Source organism: Vipera berus (assembly GCF_964194415.1).
Source record: "Vipera berus genome assembly, chromosome: 3".
Lineage (NCBI taxonomy): Eukaryota > Metazoa > Chordata > Lepidosauria > Squamata > Viperidae > Vipera > Vipera berus.
The window spans coordinates 70,237,617-70,262,753 of NC_138204.1; the positions used below are offsets into that span (position 1 = coordinate 70,237,617).

Consider the following 25,137-nt stretch of genomic DNA (forward strand, 5'->3'; position numbering starts at 1 on the left):
CACTGGGAAACTACATATCTATGTATAAAGCCGATGCCGCTTATACTATCTTGAAAAAGAGGGTCATTTATTTAACTGTTGGGCTCAGCACTAATATAAAGCAAGTTATATTTTATTTTATTTTGTTATCTGTAAAAGCTAACTGGCAGCCCCAGTTTTTAATTTGAATGTAGACTTGGTGAAGCTTAAAACCCAAGCAGCATGTTACTTAAAAAAAATCCAAGTGACACACCTTTTTTTTCCTCACTGCAAAAACGAAAAGGCGTATCTGTCTTTATGGGTATGGAAAATGGTGATAGTTAGACCTATAAAAAGATGCTGTATAGCCATATATTTTATCTATTGTAAAATCTCCTAAGTAGACAGTTGGACGGTTTATAGAACTAGTAATAAGCTATTCACTGTGATGTCTAACCTCTGATCAACCTCGATTGCTGATCGATTTTATCAATAACCTGGTAGTTATTGATGAATTATCTGCTATGTTCTCATATTGGTTGATGGGCACATTTTCTTAAATGACATGATTTCTTCAATGCCACCAAAGCTAGCACTATAGAAATATATTCATAGTTCTGTTTCATTTCTGATGAAGTCTTCCTTTTTCCTGACTAGAGAACATTTTTTGATGTATAAGCATTTTCCATCAAATGATATGCTGCTGCTACATTAAAGGGGAAAAAAAAACTTCTTGGAGAGTTGAACCGGAAAGTTATCCTGGTTATATTGAGAATTTTATAGTATTCAGTTATTCTGACATAGTGCCCAATCTTGTTGAGTAGTTAGGAGTGTGTGTGAGTGTGTGTGTATGTGAGAGAGAGAGGAAGACATGGGCTTTTTCCAAATTCTCAAACTGTAGGATGTGCAATCTTTAATACTCTACAGTTGAATGAATTGCTTCATAAAACCATATTTCTCTTGGATTAGCTTCAAACTGAGTGAGAAAGAAATAGTACTGCTTTTCAACATTTTGGCAACAAATATAAGGTTATTTCACAATGAACTGAGAAAATGCTAAAATGTTGCAAGGAAAGCCAAATCTCATGTTGCACATATAGCATTTTAAAAGATTTGACATTATCTATATTGAAATAAATGTGTGATATACAATAGTTACTTTTAGTTTACTATTGTAAAGGAAAAGGGTATTCTGTCAGCTTTTAATGATGATTTAAATGTGTCTCTGCTTGCTAACAGTTAAGCATTACCTTCTCTTTATTTCCTTCCTCTTTGTTTGATTTAAAAAAATAATGACAAACTAGACTTTGTAAATTCAGAAATTATGCAGACTCCACTAAATACAGATCTTGGATTGATCTGCTACTTTCAAGAAGGAAGAAGATTAAGATAATTTTTAAAAAAATCAAAATTTTACTTTGAAATGTATAGATTTTTGCTTATTTTTGTAGATCAAATTGAAAATATTGATTGAAATTTTGAATCGCAAAATGCTGTTTTGCAATTAATATACTAAATGCTTCTATGGACGTGGACAGTGATATATCTGTGTTTATTTTCATATGTATGAGTCTGTTGTTATGATTCTTCTTGTTAAAGCTTTCCATGAAAAGGATAAAAATTACCTAATGGGTTTTAATATTCTTACTGGATCTTGTTATCTTGATTTTTTTTTTGGAAATCCAGAGTTGCTGACTTCAACTCTTATCAGAGTTAACAATATATCCAGGAGAATTTTTGTTTCACAACATCTGGTGGGTGACAGGTTCCTAAGGATATAGAAGATGATTACCAAAGGACTGTGATAATTATTTTCTGCAAACTGTCCTCAAATATTGATCCATTTTTTTATTTATAAAAGTTAAACAGCTTCATTTGCAAATATTTTATAAATTTAAAAAACCTGCAACCGTGTGTAATTTTGAGTGTTTTTCCCCCTCTTATAACTACCAAGGGGAGGTGTTCCCAGAAGCTTACACTTCTGTGTGGATTTCTAATTTTAGTCATTTGGGCAATATTGGAAGACATTATTTTGTCCATTTTCTTCCCTGGAACTTCAGGAATAAGGATATCCATTGGATGTTAGCTTTCACATCCTCATCATTACATAATTATGTGTGTGGGGGTGTGTCTGTGTGCAAGCCTTTGAGTCAGTGTTGACTCCTAGTGACTGCCTGGACAAGACTGTGAAGTTTCCTTTACAAGTTTTTGGAAGTGATTTGCCATTGACGGCTTCCTAGGGCTAAGAGGCAAGAGTAAACCTCACGTCTCCCTGTTTCTAGCCTAGTTCCTTTAACCACTACGCCAAGCAGGCTCTCTGGCCATCTGTATAATGATAAAGAAGATTCCTCTGTAAGGGTGGCCAATCTTTTGTGGCTAAGGATGACATTTTAGGAAGAGGCAAGGGTTGCAGATTGGGTGGGACAACCTCACATGTATTGGTGAGATGGTTTTGAGGGAGAATTGGAGATTTTTTATTTTTCATTACAGGTAGTCTTCGACTTAAAGTGACAACTGAGCCCAAAATTTCTGTTGCTGAGAAGTTGTTAAGTGAGTTGCATCCCATTTTATGACCTTTCTTGCCACAGTTGTTAAGTGTACCACTGCAGTTGTTAAGTGAGTCATTCAATGAATCTGGCTTCCCCCGTTGAGTTTGCTTGCTGGAAGCCAGCTGGGAAGGTTACAAATGGCGATCACATGACCCTGGGACAGTGTAACTGTCATAAATACACACTGGGTTTTGATCGTGTGACCATGGTTGTAAGGTTGAAAAAAACATCATAGTTTTTTTCCCCAGGGCCTTTGTAACTTCAAACGGTCACTAAACAAGTGGTTGTAAGTTGAGGATTACCTGTATACCAAAGTATCAAACTGTTCATAATGTCAGACTATTAAGAATATGCTATTTTAACAATCATGGGTAGGGGCACTTCCAAGGGCTGCACGTAAGCCTCAAGGCATGAGTTGCCCAGACTTGCTTACTCTAGCTGTTCAATGTGTAGGAATGCCAAGGGAATGAAGGTTTGCCTTTGTATTTACCTTCATGAACGTTTTCTATGGGAATTCTACTGTTGGTAGAATTCAAAAGTAGTCATAGTGAATATGCAGAATACTAAAAAGATGTTAACGGTATGAAAATTAGCATTTTTTATTTAAAAATAGTAGCCTAGTACAGCATGTAGTAAGCATTCTACAGCTCAAATTGCTGGAGTTTTTCAGAGGTAGCTTGTGTCACTTGGGTATTCCTGCATTCATTATGCATGAATTCAATCCCCATGTTTCCAAAATTAATGTCCATGATAACAACAACAGCAAAACCCTTTTCCAGTTCTCAAGACTTATGTAAAAGCTATTATAGATTCCAGTAACATTCACACTTAATAAATATGATGACTAAGAATCATTTCTAAGATTTGTAAATTGTTCCTCATTCAAGTATTTGTTATTACAGTATAAGATTTATCACTTGAAAAGTCAGATGAGAATGCTTTCACTTTTTAAAATTATTTCCATTTATTTAGCTCCATTCTCATTTTAGAGATGTCTGTTCTGAGCTTTTCTATAGAGTTTATAGCACTGCAATTCCAGCACTAGTACCCAATATATATGCTATTAATCTTCCATTTTATGAGGAAGCCACACATTCCCAATCACTCTTTTATTATATCTAATAATACGTTTTCTGAAAACTGAAGGCAACATAGGAGAAATAATGAAGTTGTATAAGCAAGGTATCCTCTTACGTACTGAAGTGCTTATTTCATTTTAGTATGAAAACTGAATATTTCCACTGATATCAGTGATGCAGTTCTAATGCATATTGACAAAATGCTTTATAGAATTGTTCCTCAGAAAAATCAATTCAGTATACTGATTAGATGAGATCCTAATTCACTGGATTAAATGAACCTATTCTGATTTGTACCCTTCAAGAATGTTGGATTTCATTAATTGACTGTGTGCCATGAAACTGATGTCATCTCTTAGTATCATAGAGCACACTTTTGCACGCCACCATGATGATTTTTCCCCAACTTTTTAGGATTTCCCATGATGCACCCATTGCCACTGTAATTGAGTCCATCCATCTTGCAACTAGTCATTGTCTTCTTCTCTGTTCTTCTACCTTTCCCTTCAAATATGGAAAATAGATTTGGGAATTAGAGGAATTACATTCCAAAATGTATTTTCTAGCATATAAGATCCACTGCATATTTACTATCTTGAGATTGTCCTTTTTATGGGGCAGGAAGACACACTGTATGGTGTCTTCATAATAATTGCTTTATTTTCAGGTATAAGATATATGGTAGCAATTCTCAGCTAACAGCTCATCAATAGGTGACTTATAATCCAATATAGTTGAAGGATACCAGGTTGGGATAAGCTGAGTTTGATCACTGTATCAGGATTTTTCAGAACAAGGAGTTCTGCTACTAAACTGCATTTCATCTAAATCATAAATCCAAAACCTTGATTCCCCTAAAGTAAGCTGCTTCTAAACTCAGTTCTTACAACTTTCTCAGTTTGCACCCAGTTTTCTGAACTCTGCTGTGAATTACATTTTAAAATCTAGACCAGGATTTGTCAAACTCAATTTCATTGAGGGCCGCATCAGCATTGCGGTTGCCCTCAGTGGGCTGGGTGGGTATGGCCAGGGTGGGTGTGGCCTACTGGGTGGGCGTGGCCAGCTCTACATCGTTCGCATCAAGGGTGCCTATGGGGGCCTGGGCAGGAGTGGGACAGATCTGAGGGTCTCTGGCAGAAGGATGGTCTCTGGGCCAGGGCCAAGGCAGTGGGGGCCATTCCCTCACTGTTTCCAGGATAGCTTCGCGGGCCACATGAAACCACTTTGTGGGCCACATCCGGCCCCTGGGCCTTGTGTTTGACATGACTGATCTAGACGGAGGATTTTACATTCCTTGTTATTCTTGAAATTATGAAGACAACCTGTTCATTGTAAGGATTTAGTGAGCTTAAATACTTTGAAGTGATCTAGGATTTTTTTTAAAGTAATGGCCCTGGAAAAAGTCTTAGTTTGAAGCATGTAATTGGAAAGAGCTAGTATTGAGAGAATGCAGTATTACAGGCTAATTTTGTTCTGAACCAGCCCTCTTCTGGCCTTGTAAAGGCAAACCCCTATTTAAGAAGAAGAGACTGGAGAGCTTCCAAGGCTAAAAGGCATCTGCCAAGATTTAATTACGCAGTTAACAAAAACACAAGAGCTTGTCTTCTCAAGCGGAAAAGTTGCTTTCAGCAACCAGCCCCTCCCCAAACACTCCTTTTATAGAGAGCTCAGGGCGTGGTCTCCCTGTGCCTCCTCCCGAGGAGTCTCACAGCCTTTCTTTGTTTGTTCCTGCTCGACTGCCTCCTGCGTCGGGCGTCCTTGAACAGGGCCAGCTGTGGGTCATCTTCCTCCGCACTCTCGGGCTCACGCAGCTGAGAAGAGGTCCCCGGCTGAGGACTCTGCAAAGCCTCCAAATCATCATCAGCCGGTTCGTTTCCCTCCTCCCCCACATCTGAGTCATCCGATACATCGGAGCCGGCTGTCGGACCCACAGGCTGGCCCTGAGTCACAACAAATTTTGCCAGCTGCCAGCAGTTCGATTCTCAGTGGCTCAAGGTTGACTCAGGCTTCCATCCTTCCGAGGTCGGTAAAATGATATATATTGCCATTGCTACTGAGAAGAAGAGTGTTGTCCAAACACTCTTATCATTGAAAGTGAACATAGAAAGCATGGAAGAAGTAGCTGCTTTTAATGTCCAAGCAAATTCTCACAGGAGCAAGCTCTGCTTGGCTCCTTTTATGAAACAAACCCCCCAGTCTCTGAATTATGAACAACTCATCATATTAAACCAAACAGGTGGAATTTCAGCATTGCTTACATTTTAAATATTTCCCAGAAATATTAAGGTTACTCAAAATAGCTTAAGATCAGGAAAATTATCAGATGTTGGTATATTATCAGATGTTGGTACATTTAGCATTAGAAGAACTACAGTAATGTCGACTAACCGAAATAGTTTTCGGTGTATTAAGGTGCATTTACTTTTCTTAAAAGACCATTTCTAGAAGTTAAAATCTCTTCTGTCATGGTGATTGTTTATGAAGAAACCAAGAGATATCTCCATATCTGTGAACACAAAAGGCAATCTCTTAGACACTATCTTTTCTGTCTGTTCTCTTGGACAATTTGAAAAGTCCATTTCTGAAGCCTCTTTGTTTCTGGAGCTGAATAACAACATCAGCTCATCCAAATAGTTTTGATCATAGCAGCATTCTCATTTAGGTTCATATCACCCTTGTCTGTGTTTTCCATTATAGCAATTTACAGAGCACTTTTAAGCACAGAGCATGTTAGATTTTTCTCAGAGTTGCTCCTTTGAAAATGTGATTAAGGAAAATGCAATAGTCCATTTTGAGAAAGCATAAAGAAGAGTCAAACAAGAGCAACATTTTAGGGAAAAGAGTGAAAGGTTAGTGAAATGCAGAATTAAAATATTCAGCACGATCACTAATCTTATTTTCCCCCGCTCTGAATAATCTTTCCAGTAAGGTGAAACAATAAAATGTTTCTGTTTCTAAACTTCTTAAATATTCATCACAAAGAATATAATTTACATTGTTTATTATAATGTTATAGTTTTTACTCCTATGTTTTTTTTCTGCTTCACTTTTATCTTTGTGGGCCATGGACAGTTTTATAATAGGAGCAGCATAGGAATTATATACAATAAATGAATAAATAAGTTAGATGGTAATTTGCCATTGCAGTTATTATAATTCTCTGGAAGAAATTCTTCATGAAAAAGCTGTGGGAGCTTCAGCTTTGCTCTCTTTTGTAATGAATGCCCAAATTCAAAGATGCATCCTCAGTTGGATATTTGGATATTTCTTTCTCCTTTAGATGGGATGAGGATAAAGCTGCAGCAAGTCTCCACATTATAGTTCCACCAGAATGAGTGGCAGACTCTTGTACAGAAAAACAACAAAATGAATATTAGGGATGCGTTTTAAGGATTGGAGTTAGCAGCTGCAACTCCATATTGTATAAATCCATGAGTGATTGATAATTATGTCCCATCAATTTGGTGTCAACTGCATAGATTTTCTTAGGATAGCCTGACACAAGTTGGTCCTTTAGGTCTTTAATTGGCATATTCTTCATTGCTGTAATCAAATCTATCCACCTTGTTGGTGGTGATCATCCCCCCACCCTTCTTTCATCTTTTCCAACATTATAAACCTCTCTAGAGAGCTACGTCTTTGCATAATGTGTTTAAAATATGATATACTGAGGCATGCAGCAAGCAACTTTTCCTCACGCAGTTCAATGAAGTCATATTCCTGTTCATTTGTAGTGTAGAGCAGTGGGGGAAAAATTTGTCCTGCCAAGAAAATTATCATAAAGGCTTTCATTCTGAGGTTTTTGGAGGATTTCATCTCCTTTTCTACTTGTCTTTTGAGAACAACAACAAAAAAATCCTCCTTCATACAAATCATTTCAAAGCCATGTCCTAGAAAGAAATCTCCCTCCAACAAAAATTGACTACAAGAGATGAAATGTTATTATTCTCATCAATGAAGCTATTGCCTTAGAGTGGTGGTTCAGTTTTCACATTCATCCAGTCAAATTTGGGCAAATAGTAAGCTATCCTTGATTTATAGAGGTAAAAAGGGGGTCTAAATATATCTCAGAACAGCATTTCTTAACTTAATTCAATTGGACGGTATTTCTTAATGTCCTGAAAAACATAGTGATTTCATTTCCTGAAATGTGTGATGCCACAGATGTGGTATATGTCTATGGCCTGAGAGACAGAGTTATTTTCAGCTGTTTAATTTTGCAGACTGATAATTATTTAGTATTTATTTATTTCATCATATTCATATGGCCGCCATTTCACAGGCAAGTGGTGGGGAACAACAAAGCTAAAAACCATACAGTATATATATATGGTTGATCTAGGAATGGGCACACCTGTTGCACATTGCAAAATTGTACAACGGCCCTTCTAGCCACTGCTATCATCTGCTCCTTGAACAGGAATTGTACATCCAGAAATGCCAGACTGCACACAGGGTCTGGTTGGGACAGTGCAACCCCATCCAGAGCAAAAAGGGTGTAGTTCCAGAACCGTTGGGCCCCAAGGCCACTCAATCTTGTTGAAGCCTCTTGTTTTCTATTCAGGATCCTACAGACTCCAGGTACCAGGGTAGGACATCAACAGTATTGTTTAGTTTGCCAGGGACAGAATCTATAACTGAGTATCACCATATGATACCTCATTCCACGGCAATGAATGACTTCACCCAGTGTCCTCATGTAATTGTTGAATAGGAGCACAGAGAGCACCAACTCCTCTGGCACCCCACATAGTAGAGGATCCACTGATTGGATCAGTCTAATGGGCCTGGCTTTCCATCAGTGGATGGCAGAGTAGTATCCATGGTAATCAGGGCTTGATCTGACCATGACAAAGGGGATTGCAAAAGCTCCCCCAGTTCCTGATCACTCCATGTGACTTTTTGCTTTTTTATTGTAGGAACAATTTGCAAAGTTATTTGCTTGTGATTCAAAGCCACTGTGAAATATCAGAGTTTCAAAAAAAAAAAGTAAGAGAATTCAACTTAACTTGAGACACGTGGTTCTGTGGACAGAAATCTCTACATTTGAGATGTTACGATTCAGATTTATCCATTTATCTGGGAACTTTCTCAGGTCCTGTAAAACTCATGCAATCTGTTGACAGATTTTCTTATCTAAACCTATTCCTGCTGTGCCTGTTTCCTGTTGTTGCTTATTCTGTGTTGGAACAGTTTCATCTTTTCCAGCTCTAACTGGAAAAGAAAAGCAAGAAATAGTCAATGTGAATGCACCTCATTTTAACAGGACAATAATATTGTGTTTTGTTTTACCATAATAGGGGGTTACCTTGGTGTCTCCTAATGCCTCTGTTTTCCCATCTCTTTCTAATAAATACATTATTGTAACTGATTTAAAATCTGCTGCAGTGGTTAAATTTCTTGGTTCCTTGCAGTGTCCTTGGTTTATTGAGTCTCCTTTTCCTTCTTTCAAGGTGCCTCATCTCCTGACATGGAGTCTACCTATGGGGGAGGACTATTGGACATGATGAAAGGTGGTGCAGGGAGACTCTTCAGCAACTTAAAGGATAACTTGAAAGACACTCTAAAAGATACTTCTACTAAAGTGATACAATCTGTTGCAAGGTACTGTGAAATACACCTTTCCGAAGTGTTCAGCAAGCAACACAGTCACTGTTAAGATGCCTTATAGAAATGATTTGGTGTTGATAGGCTTGCGGGATGGGAAATTTGATTACCAAGCAACAGAGTAGTGAAATGAAAAGCATTTTAATAATTAAACTCAGTTCGCTAAAGTGAAACACAGAATCTGAAATTTAGGTAACATGATTGCAGACAGTTCTTGCTAAGCTGATTGCCTTGTTCAGTGACTGTTTGAACTTATGAAAGCACTGAAGATGTAGATTTATGACTGGTCTTCGAACTTAAGGCCATGGGGGTGTCCCTCTGTTTCTTGAGTTCTCTCCTTTCCCAGGACTGAGTTTTCATTTATTTTCTCATCAGGTCCCAGTGGCGCTTGCATGCCTTTGTCAAGGCCATCTCTGCACTCCTTCGCAATTAAGTTGTCATGTTCTAAATCAGACATGTCAAACACAAGGCCCGGGGGCCAGATCCGGCCCGCGAAGTGGTTTCATGTGGCCCGCAAAGCCATCCTGGAAACAGTGAGGGAATGGCCCCCACTGCCTTGGCCCTGGCCCAGAGACCCTCCTTCTGCCAGAGACCCTCAGATCTGTCCCACTCCTGCCCAGGCCCCCATAGGCACCCTCGATGCGAACAATGTAGAGCTGGCCACGCCCACCCAGTAGGCCATACGCACTCTAACCACACCCACCCAGGCCACACCCACCCGGCCCCTTGAGGGCAACCGCAATGCTGATGCGGCCCTCAATGAAATTGTGTTTGACACCCCTGTTCTAAATCCACTGAAATACATGGCACAATTAATTCAGGAATGTTAGACCCATGCAATTAGGTTCTTGAACAAGAACTGACAGCTCTAAGTGTGAGTTATTGGTGATTGGTTTCCTCCCCCTCCCTGTGAAACCAAGGAGATCTTTGGTCATTCGGGTTTTTCCCCACGTAGAATTGGAGGTATCAGGGCAGCGTTTCGACGAAATCTCATCCGTCATCCTCAGGCTGGTGGCTTCAGCTTCGTTCTTCTTCCCAGAAGAACGAAGCTGAAGCCACCAGCCTGAGGATGACGGATGAGATTTCATCAAATTGGCAGTTTGGCAGGTCAAATCCCGAGTGCCACGTAGCAGAGTGAGCACCTGTTACTCGTCCCAGCTTCTGCTAACCTAGCAGTTCGAAAGCACGTAAAAATGCAAGTAGAAAAATAGGGACCACTACGGTGGGAAGATAACAGCATTCCGTGCGCCTTTGGCGTCTAGTCATGCTGGCCACATGACCACGGAGATGTCCTCAGACAAAACACTGGCTCTTCGGCTTTGAAACAGAGATGAGCACCGGACCCTAGAGTTGGAAACGACTAGCACGCATGTGCGGGGGAACCTTTACCTTTACTTTTTATGCTGGGTCAGGACATAAAAGACTCCTACAGTCATGGATGACAATATCACTGTTGCTGCACTATGAACCATATTGCCATTCTCAACTATCACTGTTTCTAGTGGGAGACTGGGATCATACAAACTCTTCCCTGCTCACAGCCGCCTGCTACCTTCATTGATTGATTGATTATGTGCAATCAATTCGGTAATGATTCTTAGCAACTACGTGCATAGATTTTCTCCATTGCATATCCATGACACTGAGAATGCAGTGGCCCCCAACATTTCTGTTGATCACTAGATTGGAGAATAATTTCTCCCTCTCTTTATTTATTCATTGATTGGATTGGATTTGTTAAGGCCACCCTATTCCAAAAAAGATTTCGGGTGGCTTATAACATATCTAATACATTAAGTTACTCATTGGACAAGAGCCTAATGCTGGGAAAGATTGAGGGCAAGAGAAGAAAGGGACGACAGAGAATGAGGTGGCTGGATGGAGTCACTGAAGCAGTAGGCATCAGCTTAAATTAATTAATTTATTTATTTATTTATTTATTTATTTATTTATTTATTTATTTATTTATTTATTTATTTATTTATTTATTTGAATTTCTATACCGCCCTTCTCCCGAAGGACTCAGGGCGGTGTACAGGGCAATAAAAGCATTACATACCAAAGTTAAAAGTAGATTAAATTAATTAAGCCCTTATAATAAATAATTAAAAATACCCCAAACCCTTAAACCAGGCTGGCCTGTTCAAATAAATAGGTTTTCAGATCACGGCGGAAAGAGCCAAGGTCGGGAGCCATCCGGAGCTCAACTGGTAATTGATTCCAAAGGGCTGGTGCGCCCACAGAGAATGCTCTCCCCCTGGGGGCCGCAAGCCAACACTGTCTGACCGATGGCACCCAGAGGAGGCCCTCTCTATGGGAGCGCACAGGACGAAGGGAAGATGACGCCGGCAGCAGGTGCTCCTGTAAGTAATCTGGACCCATGCCATTTAGGGCTTTATAGGTAATTGGTTCCATAGGGCAGGCGCACCCACACAGAACGCCCTTCCCCTGGAAATAACCCGCCGGCATTCATTAACCAGCAGTACCCTGAGAAGGCCCTCCCTTCAGGACGATGGGAAGATGATGCCGGCAGCAGGTGTTCCCTTAGATAGTCCGGACCCATGCCATTTAGGGCTTTATAGGTAATCACCAGCACCTTGAATCTCACCCAGAGGGCAACTGGAAGCCAATGCAGCTCGCGGAGAAGAGGTGTTACATGGGAGTATCGGGAGACCCCCATCACAACTCGCACGGCCGCATTCTGCACCAGCTGAAGCCTCTGAGTGGTCCTCAAGGGCAGCCCCATGTACAGAGCATTGCAGTAGTCTATATGGGAGGTCATGAGCACATGAGTGACTGTACGCAGGGCATCCCGGTCCAGATAGGGTCGCAACTGGCATACCAGGCGAACCTGGGCAAAAGCTCCCCTGGTCACAGCTCCTACATGGTCTTCCAAACTGAGCTGTGAGTCCAGGAGGACACCCAAGTTGCGAGCCCTATCTACGGGGGATAACACCTCACCCCCCATGGTTAAAGATGGAATGGACTGAAGAGTCCAAGATGCCGGAACGTACAACCACTCAGTCTTGTCGGGATTGAGCTGAAGCCTGTTCCTCCCCATCCAGACCCGAACCGCCTCTAGGCAATGGGACATCACGTCGAGGGCATCACTGGGGTGGTTTGGGGTAGAGATGAAAAGCTGGGTATCATTGGCATACTGATGATACCCCACTCCAAAACCACAAATGATCTCACCCAGCCGCTTCATATAGATGTTGAACAGGAGAGGCAAGAGGACCGACCCCTGAGTAACTCCACAAACGAGAGGCCTCGAGGCCGACCTCTGCCCTCCCATCAGCACCGACTGCGAACGTCCCAGGAGGTAGGAGAACCACTGAAGAACAGTGCCCCCCACTCCCAACCCCCTGAGATGCCGCAGTAAGATACCATGGTCGATGGTATCGAAAGCCACTGAGAGGTCTAATAAGACTAGGACAGAGGAACAACCCCTGTCCTGAGCCCGCCAGAGATCATTCACCAGCGTGACCAATGCCGTCTCCATGCTGTACCTGGGCCTGAAGCCCGATTGGTATGGGTCCAGATAATCAGCTTCCTCCAGGAACAGAGGGAGCTGATGCACTACCATGCTCTCAACAACCTTCGCAAGAAAGTGAAGGTTGGAGACCAGACAATAGTTATTCAAAATAGCCGGGTCCAGGGCAGGCTTCTTGAGGAGGGGCCTCACCACCTCCTCCTTCAAGGTGGCAGGAAAGCTACCTTCACTCAAAGAAGCAGTTATCACTGCCTGGAGCCAGCCTCGTGTCCCCTCCTAAGCTGCATAGACCAGCCAGGAGGGGCACGGGTCCAATAAACACGTGGTGGAGCTCAGCTTCCCCATGATCCTGTCCACATCTTCCGGAGTCACAGGGTTGAACTCTTCCCAGATAACATCACCAAGACCGCTCGTGTCACCTCCGTCAGACTCTGACCAGTCGGAGTCCAAACTGGCCCGAATCTGAGCGCTTTTGTCCGCCAGATGTTTACTGAACTCCTTGCCATGACCCTGCAAGGGCTCCTCCCTCACCTTCTGATTAAGGAGGGAGCGGGTCACCCTGAACAGGGCGGCCGGGCGATTATCTGCGGACGCGATGAGGGCAGCAAAGTAATTAGACTTTACCACCCTCATCGCCGTGAGATAAGACCTCGTAGAGGACCTTAGTCGCAATCGGTCGGATTCAGACCGGCTGGATCTCCAACAGCTCTCTAGGCCCCATCTCCGACGCTTCATCTCCCGGAGCTCAACGGAAAACCATGGAGCCCACTGGGATCTGCACCGGGTCATTGGCTGCATGGGTACAACGCGGTCGAGTGCCTCTGTGGCTGCCCTTTCCCAGGCTTCCAGAAAGGCATCGGCCAGGCTGTGAAAGCACCACCTGAAACCGCTCAGGGTCCATTAGGCACCTGGGGCGGAACCATCTTGTCGGTTCCATGGCCCAGCGACGGGGGGTGGCGAAACAGAAGGCCAGCCGCAGGAGATGATGATCGGTCCATGACAGGGGTATAATAATTGGAGAACCCCCACCCAGATCATCTAACCACCGTGCAGATAGAAAAACAAGATCGAGCGTGTGACACCAACCCATGAGTCGGGCCCTGAATTACTTGCATCAAGTCCATGGCCATCATGGAAGCCATGAACTCCCAAGCCAACTCTGATGATCCCCCCAGGGATGGCAGATTAAAGTCCCCCCAAATCATAAGTTTGGGGAACTCAATCACCAAACCCGAGAGGATATCAAGAAGTTCAGGCAGGGCTGCTACTACACGACTGGGCGAAAGGTACACCAGCAGCAAGCCCAACTGAGCCCTAGGGCCACATCTCAGGAGGAGTGACTCACACCCGGATATCTGGACAACGGTGGCCTCCCATGGACATAAGGTCTCCCTCACAACCACCGCCACACCCCCGCCCCTACCCTGAGCCCGAGGCCGGTGGAGCACCCGGAAACCTGGAGGGCAGAGTTCAGTCAGAGGGACACCACCCTCTGGGCCCAACCAGGTCTCCGTAATGCAAGCCAGGTCTGCACGCTCCTCCTCAACCAAATCTCGGATGAGAGGAGCCTTATTAACTACGGACCTGGCGTTAAAATACACAAGCCTAAGCTCAGGTGGCTGCTCACCCTCGTTCCCGGAACCAGGACTCCAGAAGATGGTAGAGGACAGGAAGTCCTGGAGGAACGTTGTCCATGGGGTCGCGATGGGTCGGACACGACTTAACAACTAACAACAACAAAATACATTAAGTTAAAGAACACATCTAAAGTCACAGAATTTCCCAAACTAAAAGAAGCATACCTCAACTTTTTTTTTTTTAAAAAAAAGACTCAACAGGGGCTCCACAGGCACTCTCAGGCCAATGGCTGGGAACAGATCCAGGTCTTAAGGTACTTCTGAAAGTCATAGAGAAGAAGAGCTTTCTGTCTCTGTGGGGGGATGCTGTTCTCTAAGATAGAGGCAGTGATAGAGAAGGCATGCTTTCTTGGTCCACAGGATGACAGCTTTTAATTGAGGTGACCTAAAATGTACCTGCTCTGCCTGAACGCCACAGATAGGCAGAAACAACTGGAGACAGGTGATGTCTCAAATGACTGGGCATTGTGGTATGAATTGGTTATGACCAACAAGTCAAATTGTCCTGGAAGCCCTAGAACATAATAAGTGCCCATTATTGCTTGGCTGCTGCATTTTGAACCAGCTGCACCCTTCGGAGGGCATCTTGAAAAGGGCAGCCTCATTAGAGTGCATTGCAATAATCCAACAGGTGAGGAAAGGGCACAACTGGTGCTCAAGATAAACCTGTGCAAAGACCCTCCTGGCCATAGCTGCCATCTACTCTTTGAGCAGTAGCTGACGGTCTGGGAGGACCTGCAACTTACATACCAGTCTTGAATGGGAAAGTGCAACTTCATCCAAGATTAAAAGTCTTCAACACAGTCTTGTTAGGATTGAGCCAAAGTCTTTTCCTCCCCTTTCCTATGCAGACAGCTTCTAGACAATGGGCCAGAACATTGACTGCATCACCTGCACAATGTGGCATTCAGACGTACATTTGAGAGCATTCTCATACTGTTTTATGCTGAACTGTGAACTGATGAGTGACCTTACCTAGCTGTTTCATATCAGTCTTAAATAGGAGCTACGGACTCTGAGACACCCCACAAATGAAGAAATATGATCCCTTGTTTCTCTTCTAATATTTACCTGAACAAACCACTAAGAAAGGATGTGAACCATTGCAACGAAGTGACCCCCCACACACACCCATTCCCAACTTCTGTTACACAAAAATACCATTGGAGATTGTATCAAAAACCCTTGAAAGATCAAGGAACACAAGGAGGGATGCCATATCAGGGGTAGGCAACCTCGGCTCTTTTATGACTCATGGACTTCAACTCCCAGAATTCCTGAGTCAGCTGACTCAGGAATTCTGGGAGTTGAAGTCCATGAGTCATAAAAGAGCCGAGGTTGCCTACCCCTGCCATAGGTCATCAACAAGCATGACCAATGCTGCTCTACTAAAAACTGGCTTGAAACCTGACTGGAAAAGTGTGGAATTTAACAGAAACAATGAGTTCCTCTACCATAGATTTTCAATGTGAAGCAAATGGAGTGGAGTGGAATGGAATAGGCTGCTGAACACCGTAATGAATATAGGATTCTAGTTTATTTAGTTTTTCGTTGTTTGTCCTTATAATTGGAATTTTTTTATTAGGTAAATAAATAATAATATTTGTCAGGTAAATATTACAGTTGTGATTCAGGGTCAGCCTGTGGGTTCGGCAGTTGGGTCGGACGACTCAGAGGAGGAGGAGGAGGGGGGTGTTGAAGAGCTTGATGAGAGCCCCCAGCCAGGCCCCTCTCATCTGGTCACGACGCAGACCCAGCTGTGTGAGCCTGACAGCGTGGATGAAGATGACCCACAGCTGGCTCTGTTCAAGGACGCCCGATGCAGGAGGCAGTCAATCAGGAGTAAACAGAGGAAGGCAATGGGGCTCCTCGGAAGGAGGCAGAGAGAAGCCACGCCCTGAACTGTATTTAAGGGAGAATGCGTGGGAGGGCTGGTTTGCTGAAGGCAACCGCTTGAATAGTTCCTGTTTCATAGCTCCTGTTTCATGGTTGGTGTCTGATTTATGTTAATAAATTTGGCAGGCTTTATTCCAGCCTCTTGCCGTTTGTAAAGGGGTTGTCCCTGCCTTTTCTGCAGGGCCGGTAGCAGGCTGGTACAGAACAACAGTGTTTAGTCTTCATGTTTGTAATAAGTGTGGCCCCTAAAATATGAATGTAAAGAAAGGTAATAATACAAGTGCATTCTTGATATTTTTATCAGACAGTTGTGTACGTATGCATTAACCAGAATCTATTTTGTTGTTATCTTCTTTTTCCTTTTATAGCTATGCCAAGGGAGAACTAGATATTTCTTATATTACCTCAAGAATTATTGGTAAGTGATCAGTTACTTGAGTAATAGAGCAATGCAGCAACCTCCAACTTCTCATTGCCCATTTTGTTTGGGTTTCACTTCAGAATATATGTTTGTTCTCTCCCCCCCGCCCCCAATTTCTTGACAGTGATGTCATTTCCGGGTGAAGGAGTCGAACTGGGATTTAGGAATCATATTGATGATGTGCGGACATTTCTTGATTCAAGGCATCCTGATCATTACACAGTTTTCAATTTGTCACCAAAGTCTTATCGTACTACACGGTTTCATAATAGGGTAAGTTTTGCTGAGGCAGGGATGTGGGTCATGGTAAAGCTGTGATATTAAAATAATGATGTATCTGGTGCCATGTCAATGTTCATGTTCACTGCATCGCTGACCCTATCTAACCATCTCATCCTCTGCCATCTCCTTATCCTTTTGCCTTCTATCTTTCCCAGCACCAGGGTCTTTTCACAGCTTGCTAAACCTGAGCTGAAATTTCTGCATCTTAGGGGTAACAGTAGGGCCAATCATGCATTTCAAAATAGTGGGTGAAACTGTTATAGCCAACGCCTTATTCCGTTTTACATGTATGTAAAGCCACACTGTAGGCCTTTTATCTCCTGCCTTTTGAAGGTCAGGAGTTTAATCATCACTGCAGATGAGCCGGATCATGCCTAAACACATCACATTATGTGATGAGTTGGTTTATAGAACATACTTGGGTTTTAAAATATGCTAAACTGAAAACTACCTGACCTCTGTCTAGTTTTCTTTTATGCTGCGCAAATCCAGCTGATTGTGACTATTGCTCTGACCTGTTTTCATTTTGTGCTTCTTTAGGTATCTGAATGTAGTTGGCCAATTAGACAAGCACCAAGTCTCCACAATCTCTATGCTGTTTGTAAGAATATGCATAACTGGTTGCAGCAGAACCCCAAAAATGTTTGCGTCATTCACTGTATGGTAAGTCAAGCAGTAAGTAGCCATTTGTATGTAGATCTATACACAGAAGATATTTGAAATATGAAGCTTGACATAAATTAATGTCCTTTTAATGAGTAAGGATTGCTGGTTGTTGAAAAACAACCGATGTAGACTACAAACAATACAAAAAAGAACTCAAAAAAACTGAAAATTGACTTGTGGCAATCTATATGCGGACAGCAATGCTAAACTTGACAGACACTGGAATATTCTGGGATAGTTCTTTGTCCAATTCAATAGGAGCCTATCATGCTTTTGGGTTTCTCTTAGCTCGATATTTATAGCTTTAACGATGAAAAAGTGAGAGACATGGAATATCTTGTTCTTGTAGTTTTATTCCTGCAGTTTTTTTGTATTTGATCCAAATTTGTCTGTAATAAAAATTCATAAATTTTCATATGCAATAAATAAAACAAGATATTTGGAAGAAAACTTTTTTTTAAGAAAAAGAGGAGATGTAGTCCCTGTAATGATGTTTGTAGCATCTGATTTTTGTAACTATATAAATAATATTTTTTTAAAAAAATTGGCTGCTTAGTGTATAAGGTTGTGTTCTTGCAGGATGGTAATTGATAAACTTGGTATCATTTCCAAAGTCTTGCCAATTCACCTCACGAAACTTGTGATATTGGTTTTTCCTCACTGCTTTCTTCTGGAATGTTCCTTATTAATTTCAGAAGAGATTAAAGTGCTATGTCAGCATCGGTAATGGATCTTATCACAAAAGTTGCAGAGGAACAGAGACATCTTGAATGCATTGTATCAAAAGCACCACTCCAAACCAATGTTCCTAAAATGATTCATTTTGGAGTCTGTTACTGATGGGAAATTTATCTTTGGAGAGCCTTATGCGGCTGTTTCTGAAAACTTTACAGATATTATTGGAGGAATGATTGTTGTCCATCCTAATCCCTCTTTTGACTCTTATCTGAGAATGTTAGGACTGGATTTCTGAAGTTGTCATTTTATTTATATATACAGACAAAAAGCAGCCTGCCAGTAATTTAATGCTTGTTATATTTCTTAACACATCAAGACTAAAGCAAAGGCTGAAAGTATTTACCACCTACTCAGTAGCATGGAGAGTATTTATACTGAACCTTTTAGTTCCTCGGGAAATTCAGTGCTATTATAGAAGTTCTTTCAAAAATTGGTCTGGCATTTACATTGAGTCAAAAATGTCATGGTCCATGTGGAGTGCTACTATATTAGAAGAAGGCATGTATGTACAACAGCATTGTTGTTCCTTTTATGTCTTACAGAAACATTTAGTGTCAGGAGACGTCTAGCAATTCTATAACAGTCTTGAGTCACCCACATTGTTAATTCTAGTGTGACTGTTTAAGTTATTAAACAGGCTTATGTTTTTAGGAAGCAAAAAAATAATCATTAAAATACAAATGGTAAAATTTATTAATTCAGTTTATTACTTAATGGTTGCGTAGAAAGCAGTCAGAGCACCGCTGAAATGTTCAATAGTTACAATTAACAGTTAGCTCATTGCTAAGGTAGAGATATTAAGCAGCCTGTAGAGAATTCAACACATTTAATGCATTCATTTCAGTAAGACAGGGGAAGTGGGCTATTTGGAGAAGTGGTTTAATGGGACCTACACAAAACTCTGCTTGGAGTCTGAAAAGCAGGAAAAAAATCAAAATAAAGACTAAGTCCACTGCAAAGCTTCTTGCCGTAGTAAAGAAGACAAGAGATAGTGTAATAGCATAGTATTAAGAAACACTTTATCCCTTTCCTAAGGATTTTAGCAAATGCAGAGAAAATGAACACACTTGTCAGGCAATATAGAGTAACTCAGTGTAATAGAGAATATAGCACTTTCACACAACTAGGCGTAATAGAGAAAGTCAGGCTTTTAAACTCCAGGTAAAAAGTGTCCTCTTAAAAAAGGATCAGCAGCAGTTCCAATTCAGGTAAAACAGGACAAATTAGTGACTTGAGCAGCACAATCATTTTGGCATTGTGCCAGTTCTTGATTTTTCTAATTTAAATAGCTTCTGCTGTAATGAGGATGAGAAAGAAGATTTTTAAGGCAGAGAGAACATACTGAAAGCATGGAAGGCAGTGCCAAGGATTGTGCTGGTGGATGGCTGTTTAAAATAATGCGATATACCACATCTGAACATGAAAGCTAAAATGGTAAAAAAAGATTAATGAAGGAAAGCATTAGTTAGATGGCAGCACCCCTACACAATCCCTTGGCTTGATTATTAATGTCTTTCCTGAACAAAATTTCAAAAGAGAGAGACATTTGCTGTTCTCCTATACCAGGGGTAGGCAACCTCGGCTCTTTTATGACTCATGGACTTCAACTCCCAGAATTCCTGAGCCAGCTTGGCTGGCTCAGGAATTCTGGGATTTGAAGTCCATGAGTCATAAAAGAGCCGAGGTTGCCTACCCCTGTCCTATACTATCAGTAAAAATGTCCAGATACACCAATGCTTTTCTTCTAACTCTGTCATTATTTTCCAAATTTCCTAGCAATCAATAATGCAAATTGGAAGGTTGAAGATTGAGGGCACAGTTTTAGAAGTCACATCTGCTTGCCTTGGGTTACTCTTAATGATACCAGAATTTTCTGAGCAAAGGGTGTCAGAATGACGGCAACCCATTTGTCTGCCAAACTAAGATGATTTTGCAAGCCAACCAAACTTCCCTTCCAGCTTCCTTGTAGAGCACAGGGGTTTGTTTGGGGTTTTTTGTTTTTGGCTTTATGGCTTACCAGAATATTGAGACTACCCAAACATTAAGGAAATTATGGGTATAATTTAAACTCTGGGGAAGCAAATCGGGTAACAATAGTTTGCTTCCCTAAAATACAGTAAAGTAATTTTCATGGGATTTGGATTTTCGAATACAGACTTCATAAAATTGTACACCACTTAGTTCTTCACTTAGCCTGTCAGACCCTGCTCATCCATGAACAAGACTTTTTCTATTCTTTTATACCTGGATGGCCTTTGTTCACCAATAACAATGAATATAGGAAGTTATTTTTAGTGAGCCAGCCAAGACCAAGAATACATTTCAGTTGTCTTCAACCTCTGTACCCCTAAGCGATGTAAATATAGTAAATGTAGAACAATAATGCCTCCTCTAAGATCCCATATGCTTTATTCAGTTTTCTCCGTGGGTCCAAAAGAGAGGAATAATATGGGAGCCAATCTTGATTGTTAGCACATCAAAGAAGTATCTGATAATCCACATTTTTGCATACAGGTCATTAAAATAATCAGAACAATACATACCTCTTCCTCTGTCATATTCCTGTGATTCCTACTTGCAGATCCCCAATTTTTAATATTTGCTTCTTAGCACCATCCCGTCTTATCAGTATGGCATCTACTTCTAGAGTTTATCAAAGCTGATGATGTCCTTAGCAAATGGTTCATTTGGGAGCCATGATAGACACATCAAGCAAGTTAATCCCCTTCTCCACCAACAGAATTTTGACAGCTGGCCATCAGAGTCCACCAAGTTGCAGAGATGATACACCTGACATATCCTAGAGTTGAAGTATTTTTGTCTGGAGATCACCCTCACATTGGCATTGTTGCCTCTTTTAATGGATTCTCCTGATTTCCCCCCAAGCAACTTCAAAGATGTCACTTGCCACCAGAGGTAAGGCTGTTGTTCCAATTGTTGATGACTTTTGGTAACCCATATGAAGATGTCCTGTCCCTAGGACACTATTAGCCAGATAAATAAATCTATCTGGAGACACCTGTTCATTGCCAAGTGGTATAGGAACACTAGTCTACAGATCAGCTGTAGTATCAGTGGAATTCCAGGTGGTTAATCTGGAGTAAAAGTCCTTACCTTTGTAATTTAATTCATAACACTGCCATTTATTAGATTTCTAGTAATCAGCAGTTTTCCCAAAATACCCCTTTCTTCCGCCTTCTGTTAAGTGATTCATAAGTTATTGGTGTCCTAAAATCACAGAGAATGAAGTAAGGCATTTTCTTCCATTTCTTCAAAGGCACAATACTGCAGCAGAACCATGATTCAGAGAGATCCATGTAAGAGCTACAAATTAATCATTATTTCCCTTCAGTAAACTTCAGCTTTTTGTCACTCAAATCTTGGCTAGTTGGACAGTTTTGAAATTATAATATGAAGAACAGGCAATCCTACCGCATTGTCTTTTAGAAAACTATTTTACAGATTTTATAGTAAAGTAGCTATAAATCAGAAGGTGCAAGCAAATTCATTAATAATAAGATACTAGAAAATTTGTATAGAGATGGGATATAGGCAGGCAGGTTTGATTCCTCACCTCAGTATTGCCTGTAGAAACTTTCATCAACTGTAATTGATGGAAGAGGATATTTGTAGCTTAGGGTGGAACTGTGGGATCCTTGGTCTTGCAGAAAATAACCAGCTCAGAGAGCACCATGGACCACACAGTACTGTAATTCTTGAAATGATGACAAAACTTATATTTAAGCACTAAAGAACGTCTTACTAAACGTTTACTCCCTCAAGGTAAACTCTCATGCATAAAAGTTCTAATCAGATTAGTGAGCATATGTCTATCATGTTCCATATTTATTTATTTAAATATTTTATCCCACCATTCAAAAAATTGCACTCAAACTGTTGTCTATTTCACATTTGTGTATTCTATAAGACAGGCACAACCCTCCATATTTATCTTTCCGTAACAAAGGTAAACAAGGGCAAACTGCATATATCCTACTAAACCATAATGCTATCTTTATCATGGCTCATAAAGAGTGGTTTGTGGTTTAATGTGCAAATCAAGCCATCGTCTTTCACGGGTCTATGGAACTTGTTTTATCTTTATTTTGCTTGGAACTCTCACAAGTCCCTAAAAAGCTCTGTTTGTTTAGCAAATTTATATAACCACCCATCCATCTAAGAAACTCGTCTAGGAGGTAAACAGAAATAAAATAACCAGCTGTACAGATCCACTAAAAATAAAATGGGTCGAGACTCCTAAAAATTATATTGTCAACTCATCAAACATACCATGTAAACAACAGAATTCCAATGCCGACAACTTTCTGAGCCCAGTGCCAGCTGGAAGAACCAGATCTTTACATCCGTCCAGGAAGCCAACAGTGTTGGCCAATAGATTGGATGAAGACAGAACACTCAAGATCTTTATTTATCTTATAAGATTCTTCACGTCTTCACACTGTCACTTTGGTTGTTTTATTTTATCCTTCTATCCTAACTCTATATCAGCAATGCAGCTGAAGACATGCATTGCCACAGTATGTAAGGAACAACTCTTTAAAATCTTGTCGAGTTGCTGCTTGCTTTACTGGGGAGAAGCCGCATATCCAGCCTTTTCTGCATATGATTTCCATGTAAATTATATACTTATGAAACTCGGGTGCCCTCCAAATGTTTTTAATTACCAACATTATCATCTCTCACAACTGACCATGAAGCATGGAAATCAATCATGTTGTAAACTTTAACATTTGAAGGCCACAAAGTTGTCTATTTATCAGACTTCTCTGAAGATCAAAGATTTTTGGAAAGGAATGTTACAGAATTATCTTCTTAATAGCGATATTGGATTACTCTGACTGGGGAGAATGTTAGGCATATGGTGTTAGCCTACAATGTTGGGTTGAAAATATATTAACCATGATGTTATGTCTTTAAGAGAACCTTCTAACTGTTAATTGGCCAATGGGTGTGTAAGTGTTTTCATGGCCATAAGAGGGAGCTAGTAAGGTAGCTTCTCTCTCTCTCTCTGAATTCACTGTGCTCTACTGTTACTGTTTTTGCTCTGTTACCTGAACTGTGTATTGACCTCTGGACCGGTAAGAAAACTTTGTATTTTGGATTGCTACTTGGACTGTTTATTTTTGACTGTGCATTTTTGTTTTTACACCACCTTAAAGTAAACTACTTTTTGCTTTTACAACTCAGTGTTTACTGTGTGACTCTTGCTGCTCTCAGTACCCTTCCTTGTCTGTGCAACTCTTTGGTAGCACAAGGAGATCTCTGCACAACAATTTCCTTATCACATACCACAGCTGGAAGCTTTTTCTCTGGCAAACTGATTATCTGAGTACTGGACACTTACTGTCTGTAATTTGAATGGTTCTGGTTTGTTGTGACGGACACACTCTAAGTACACTTGAATCAATGATAACTCACTTCCGGCCCAGCTGGGAACCATAGGTAGGATGCTGTTTTCTTCCTCTGCACTCTGGATTACCATAGAACAAATCGGAGAAGAATTCTACCCTGTTTGTTCTTCATCTTCTGTTTGATGGCCTTGCTTTGGTGTAGTCTGTCTCCGCTGAGCCACAGTGCCAAGTATAAAAATAACCAGTGCTTTTTTTGTAAAAGAAAAAGGTGCCGGAACTCACACATGTCATACAACCTGCCTTGCCTACCCTACAAGGTTCCATCCAAAAAAGGTGCCGGAACTCCGTTCTGAGCGTTCTATGAGAAAAAAAAAGCCCTGAAAATAACTGTATCTCACACAATCCCTATCTAGTTTTTAACCCATTGTTGGATGTTTCCATCACATTACACTAGAAGGAATTTTCACTGTCATTGTCCAATGGTCTTTCTTTTGCATAGGAAGCACTTGTGTAGTTTTCTTCTTTTTGCACTTTTTTTAAAAAAAAACATCCGAAGTCAAATGTTTGCTTCTGTTTCATCAGTGTAATCCTGTGAACATTTTTTTTCAGAGGGAAGCATCTCAAGAGTTTCTGTGGAGCTTCTGTTTTTAGCCTCAAAGCAGCATTGAGCAGATCTTGTTTATAAAAAAAATGTTTTAACCAAATTCAACACATTTTGTTTTAACAAAAAAAAAAACACAAACGTGGCTCATTTGAAAGGTGAAATTTTCCTGATGGAGGGCCTTGCATTTTGTCTGGCAGGATGGTCGTGTGACATCAGCAGTCTTGGTCAGTGCAATGTTCTGTTTCTGTCATCTCTTCTCTAATCCAGCTTCTGCGGTTCAATTACTAAATTCCAAGAGACCTGGAGTAGTACTCTGGCCATCCCACAGAAGGTATAGTAAATGTGTTTTAAATCATGTCAAATGTAAATGATATCAGGTGATACTAATTCACTTAGCAATAGCAATAGCACTTAGACTTATATACCGCTTCACAGTGCTTTACAGCCCTCTCTAAGCAGCTTACAGTTAGCATATTTCCCCCCAAAATCTAGGTCCTCATTTTAGCCACCTCGGAAGGATGGAAGGCTGAGTCAACCTTGAGCTGGTGAAAATAGAACTGCTGGCAGTTGGCAGGATTAGCCTGTGTTGCTGCATTCTGACCACTGTGCCACTCTTGGTTCCTGGATCCAGATTTTAGTTAATCTCATCCCTCTTTAACATCAACAGCTACCCTTATTTTTGTTCGAGACAATGTTGACTCCTAGTGACTACCTGGACAAGTCCCTGCAGTTTTTATGGCAAGATTTTTTGTCACCGCCTTTTCCCAGGGCTGAGATAGAGAGTGACTAGTGCCAGGCCATCCACTTGGCTTTGTGCCTAATGCAAGACTAGAAC

The 25,137-nt window shown here is 41.1% G+C and overlaps 1 protein-coding gene across 2 annotated transcripts in view; it reads left to right on the forward strand.

The window, feature by feature from the left end:
* DNAJC6 (DnaJ heat shock protein family (Hsp40) member C6) overlaps positions 1-25,137 on the forward strand; it is a gene marked incomplete at its 5' end in the record, with an annotated part of 44,998 nt that overhangs the window by 830 nt on the left and 19,031 nt on the right. For both annotated transcript variants that reach the window (XM_081324943.1, XM_081324944.1), the window contains 5 exons: positions 9,040-9,190; positions 16,588-16,637; positions 16,765-16,913; positions 17,463-17,585; positions 24,500-24,633. In XM_081324943.1, the coding sequence (XP_081181069.1) occupies positions 9,040-9,190; positions 16,588-16,637; positions 16,765-16,913; positions 17,463-17,585; positions 24,500-24,633 (607 nt within the window). The remainder of the gene's footprint in view (positions 1-9,039; positions 9,191-16,587; positions 16,638-16,764; positions 16,914-17,462; positions 17,586-24,499; positions 24,634-25,137) is intronic.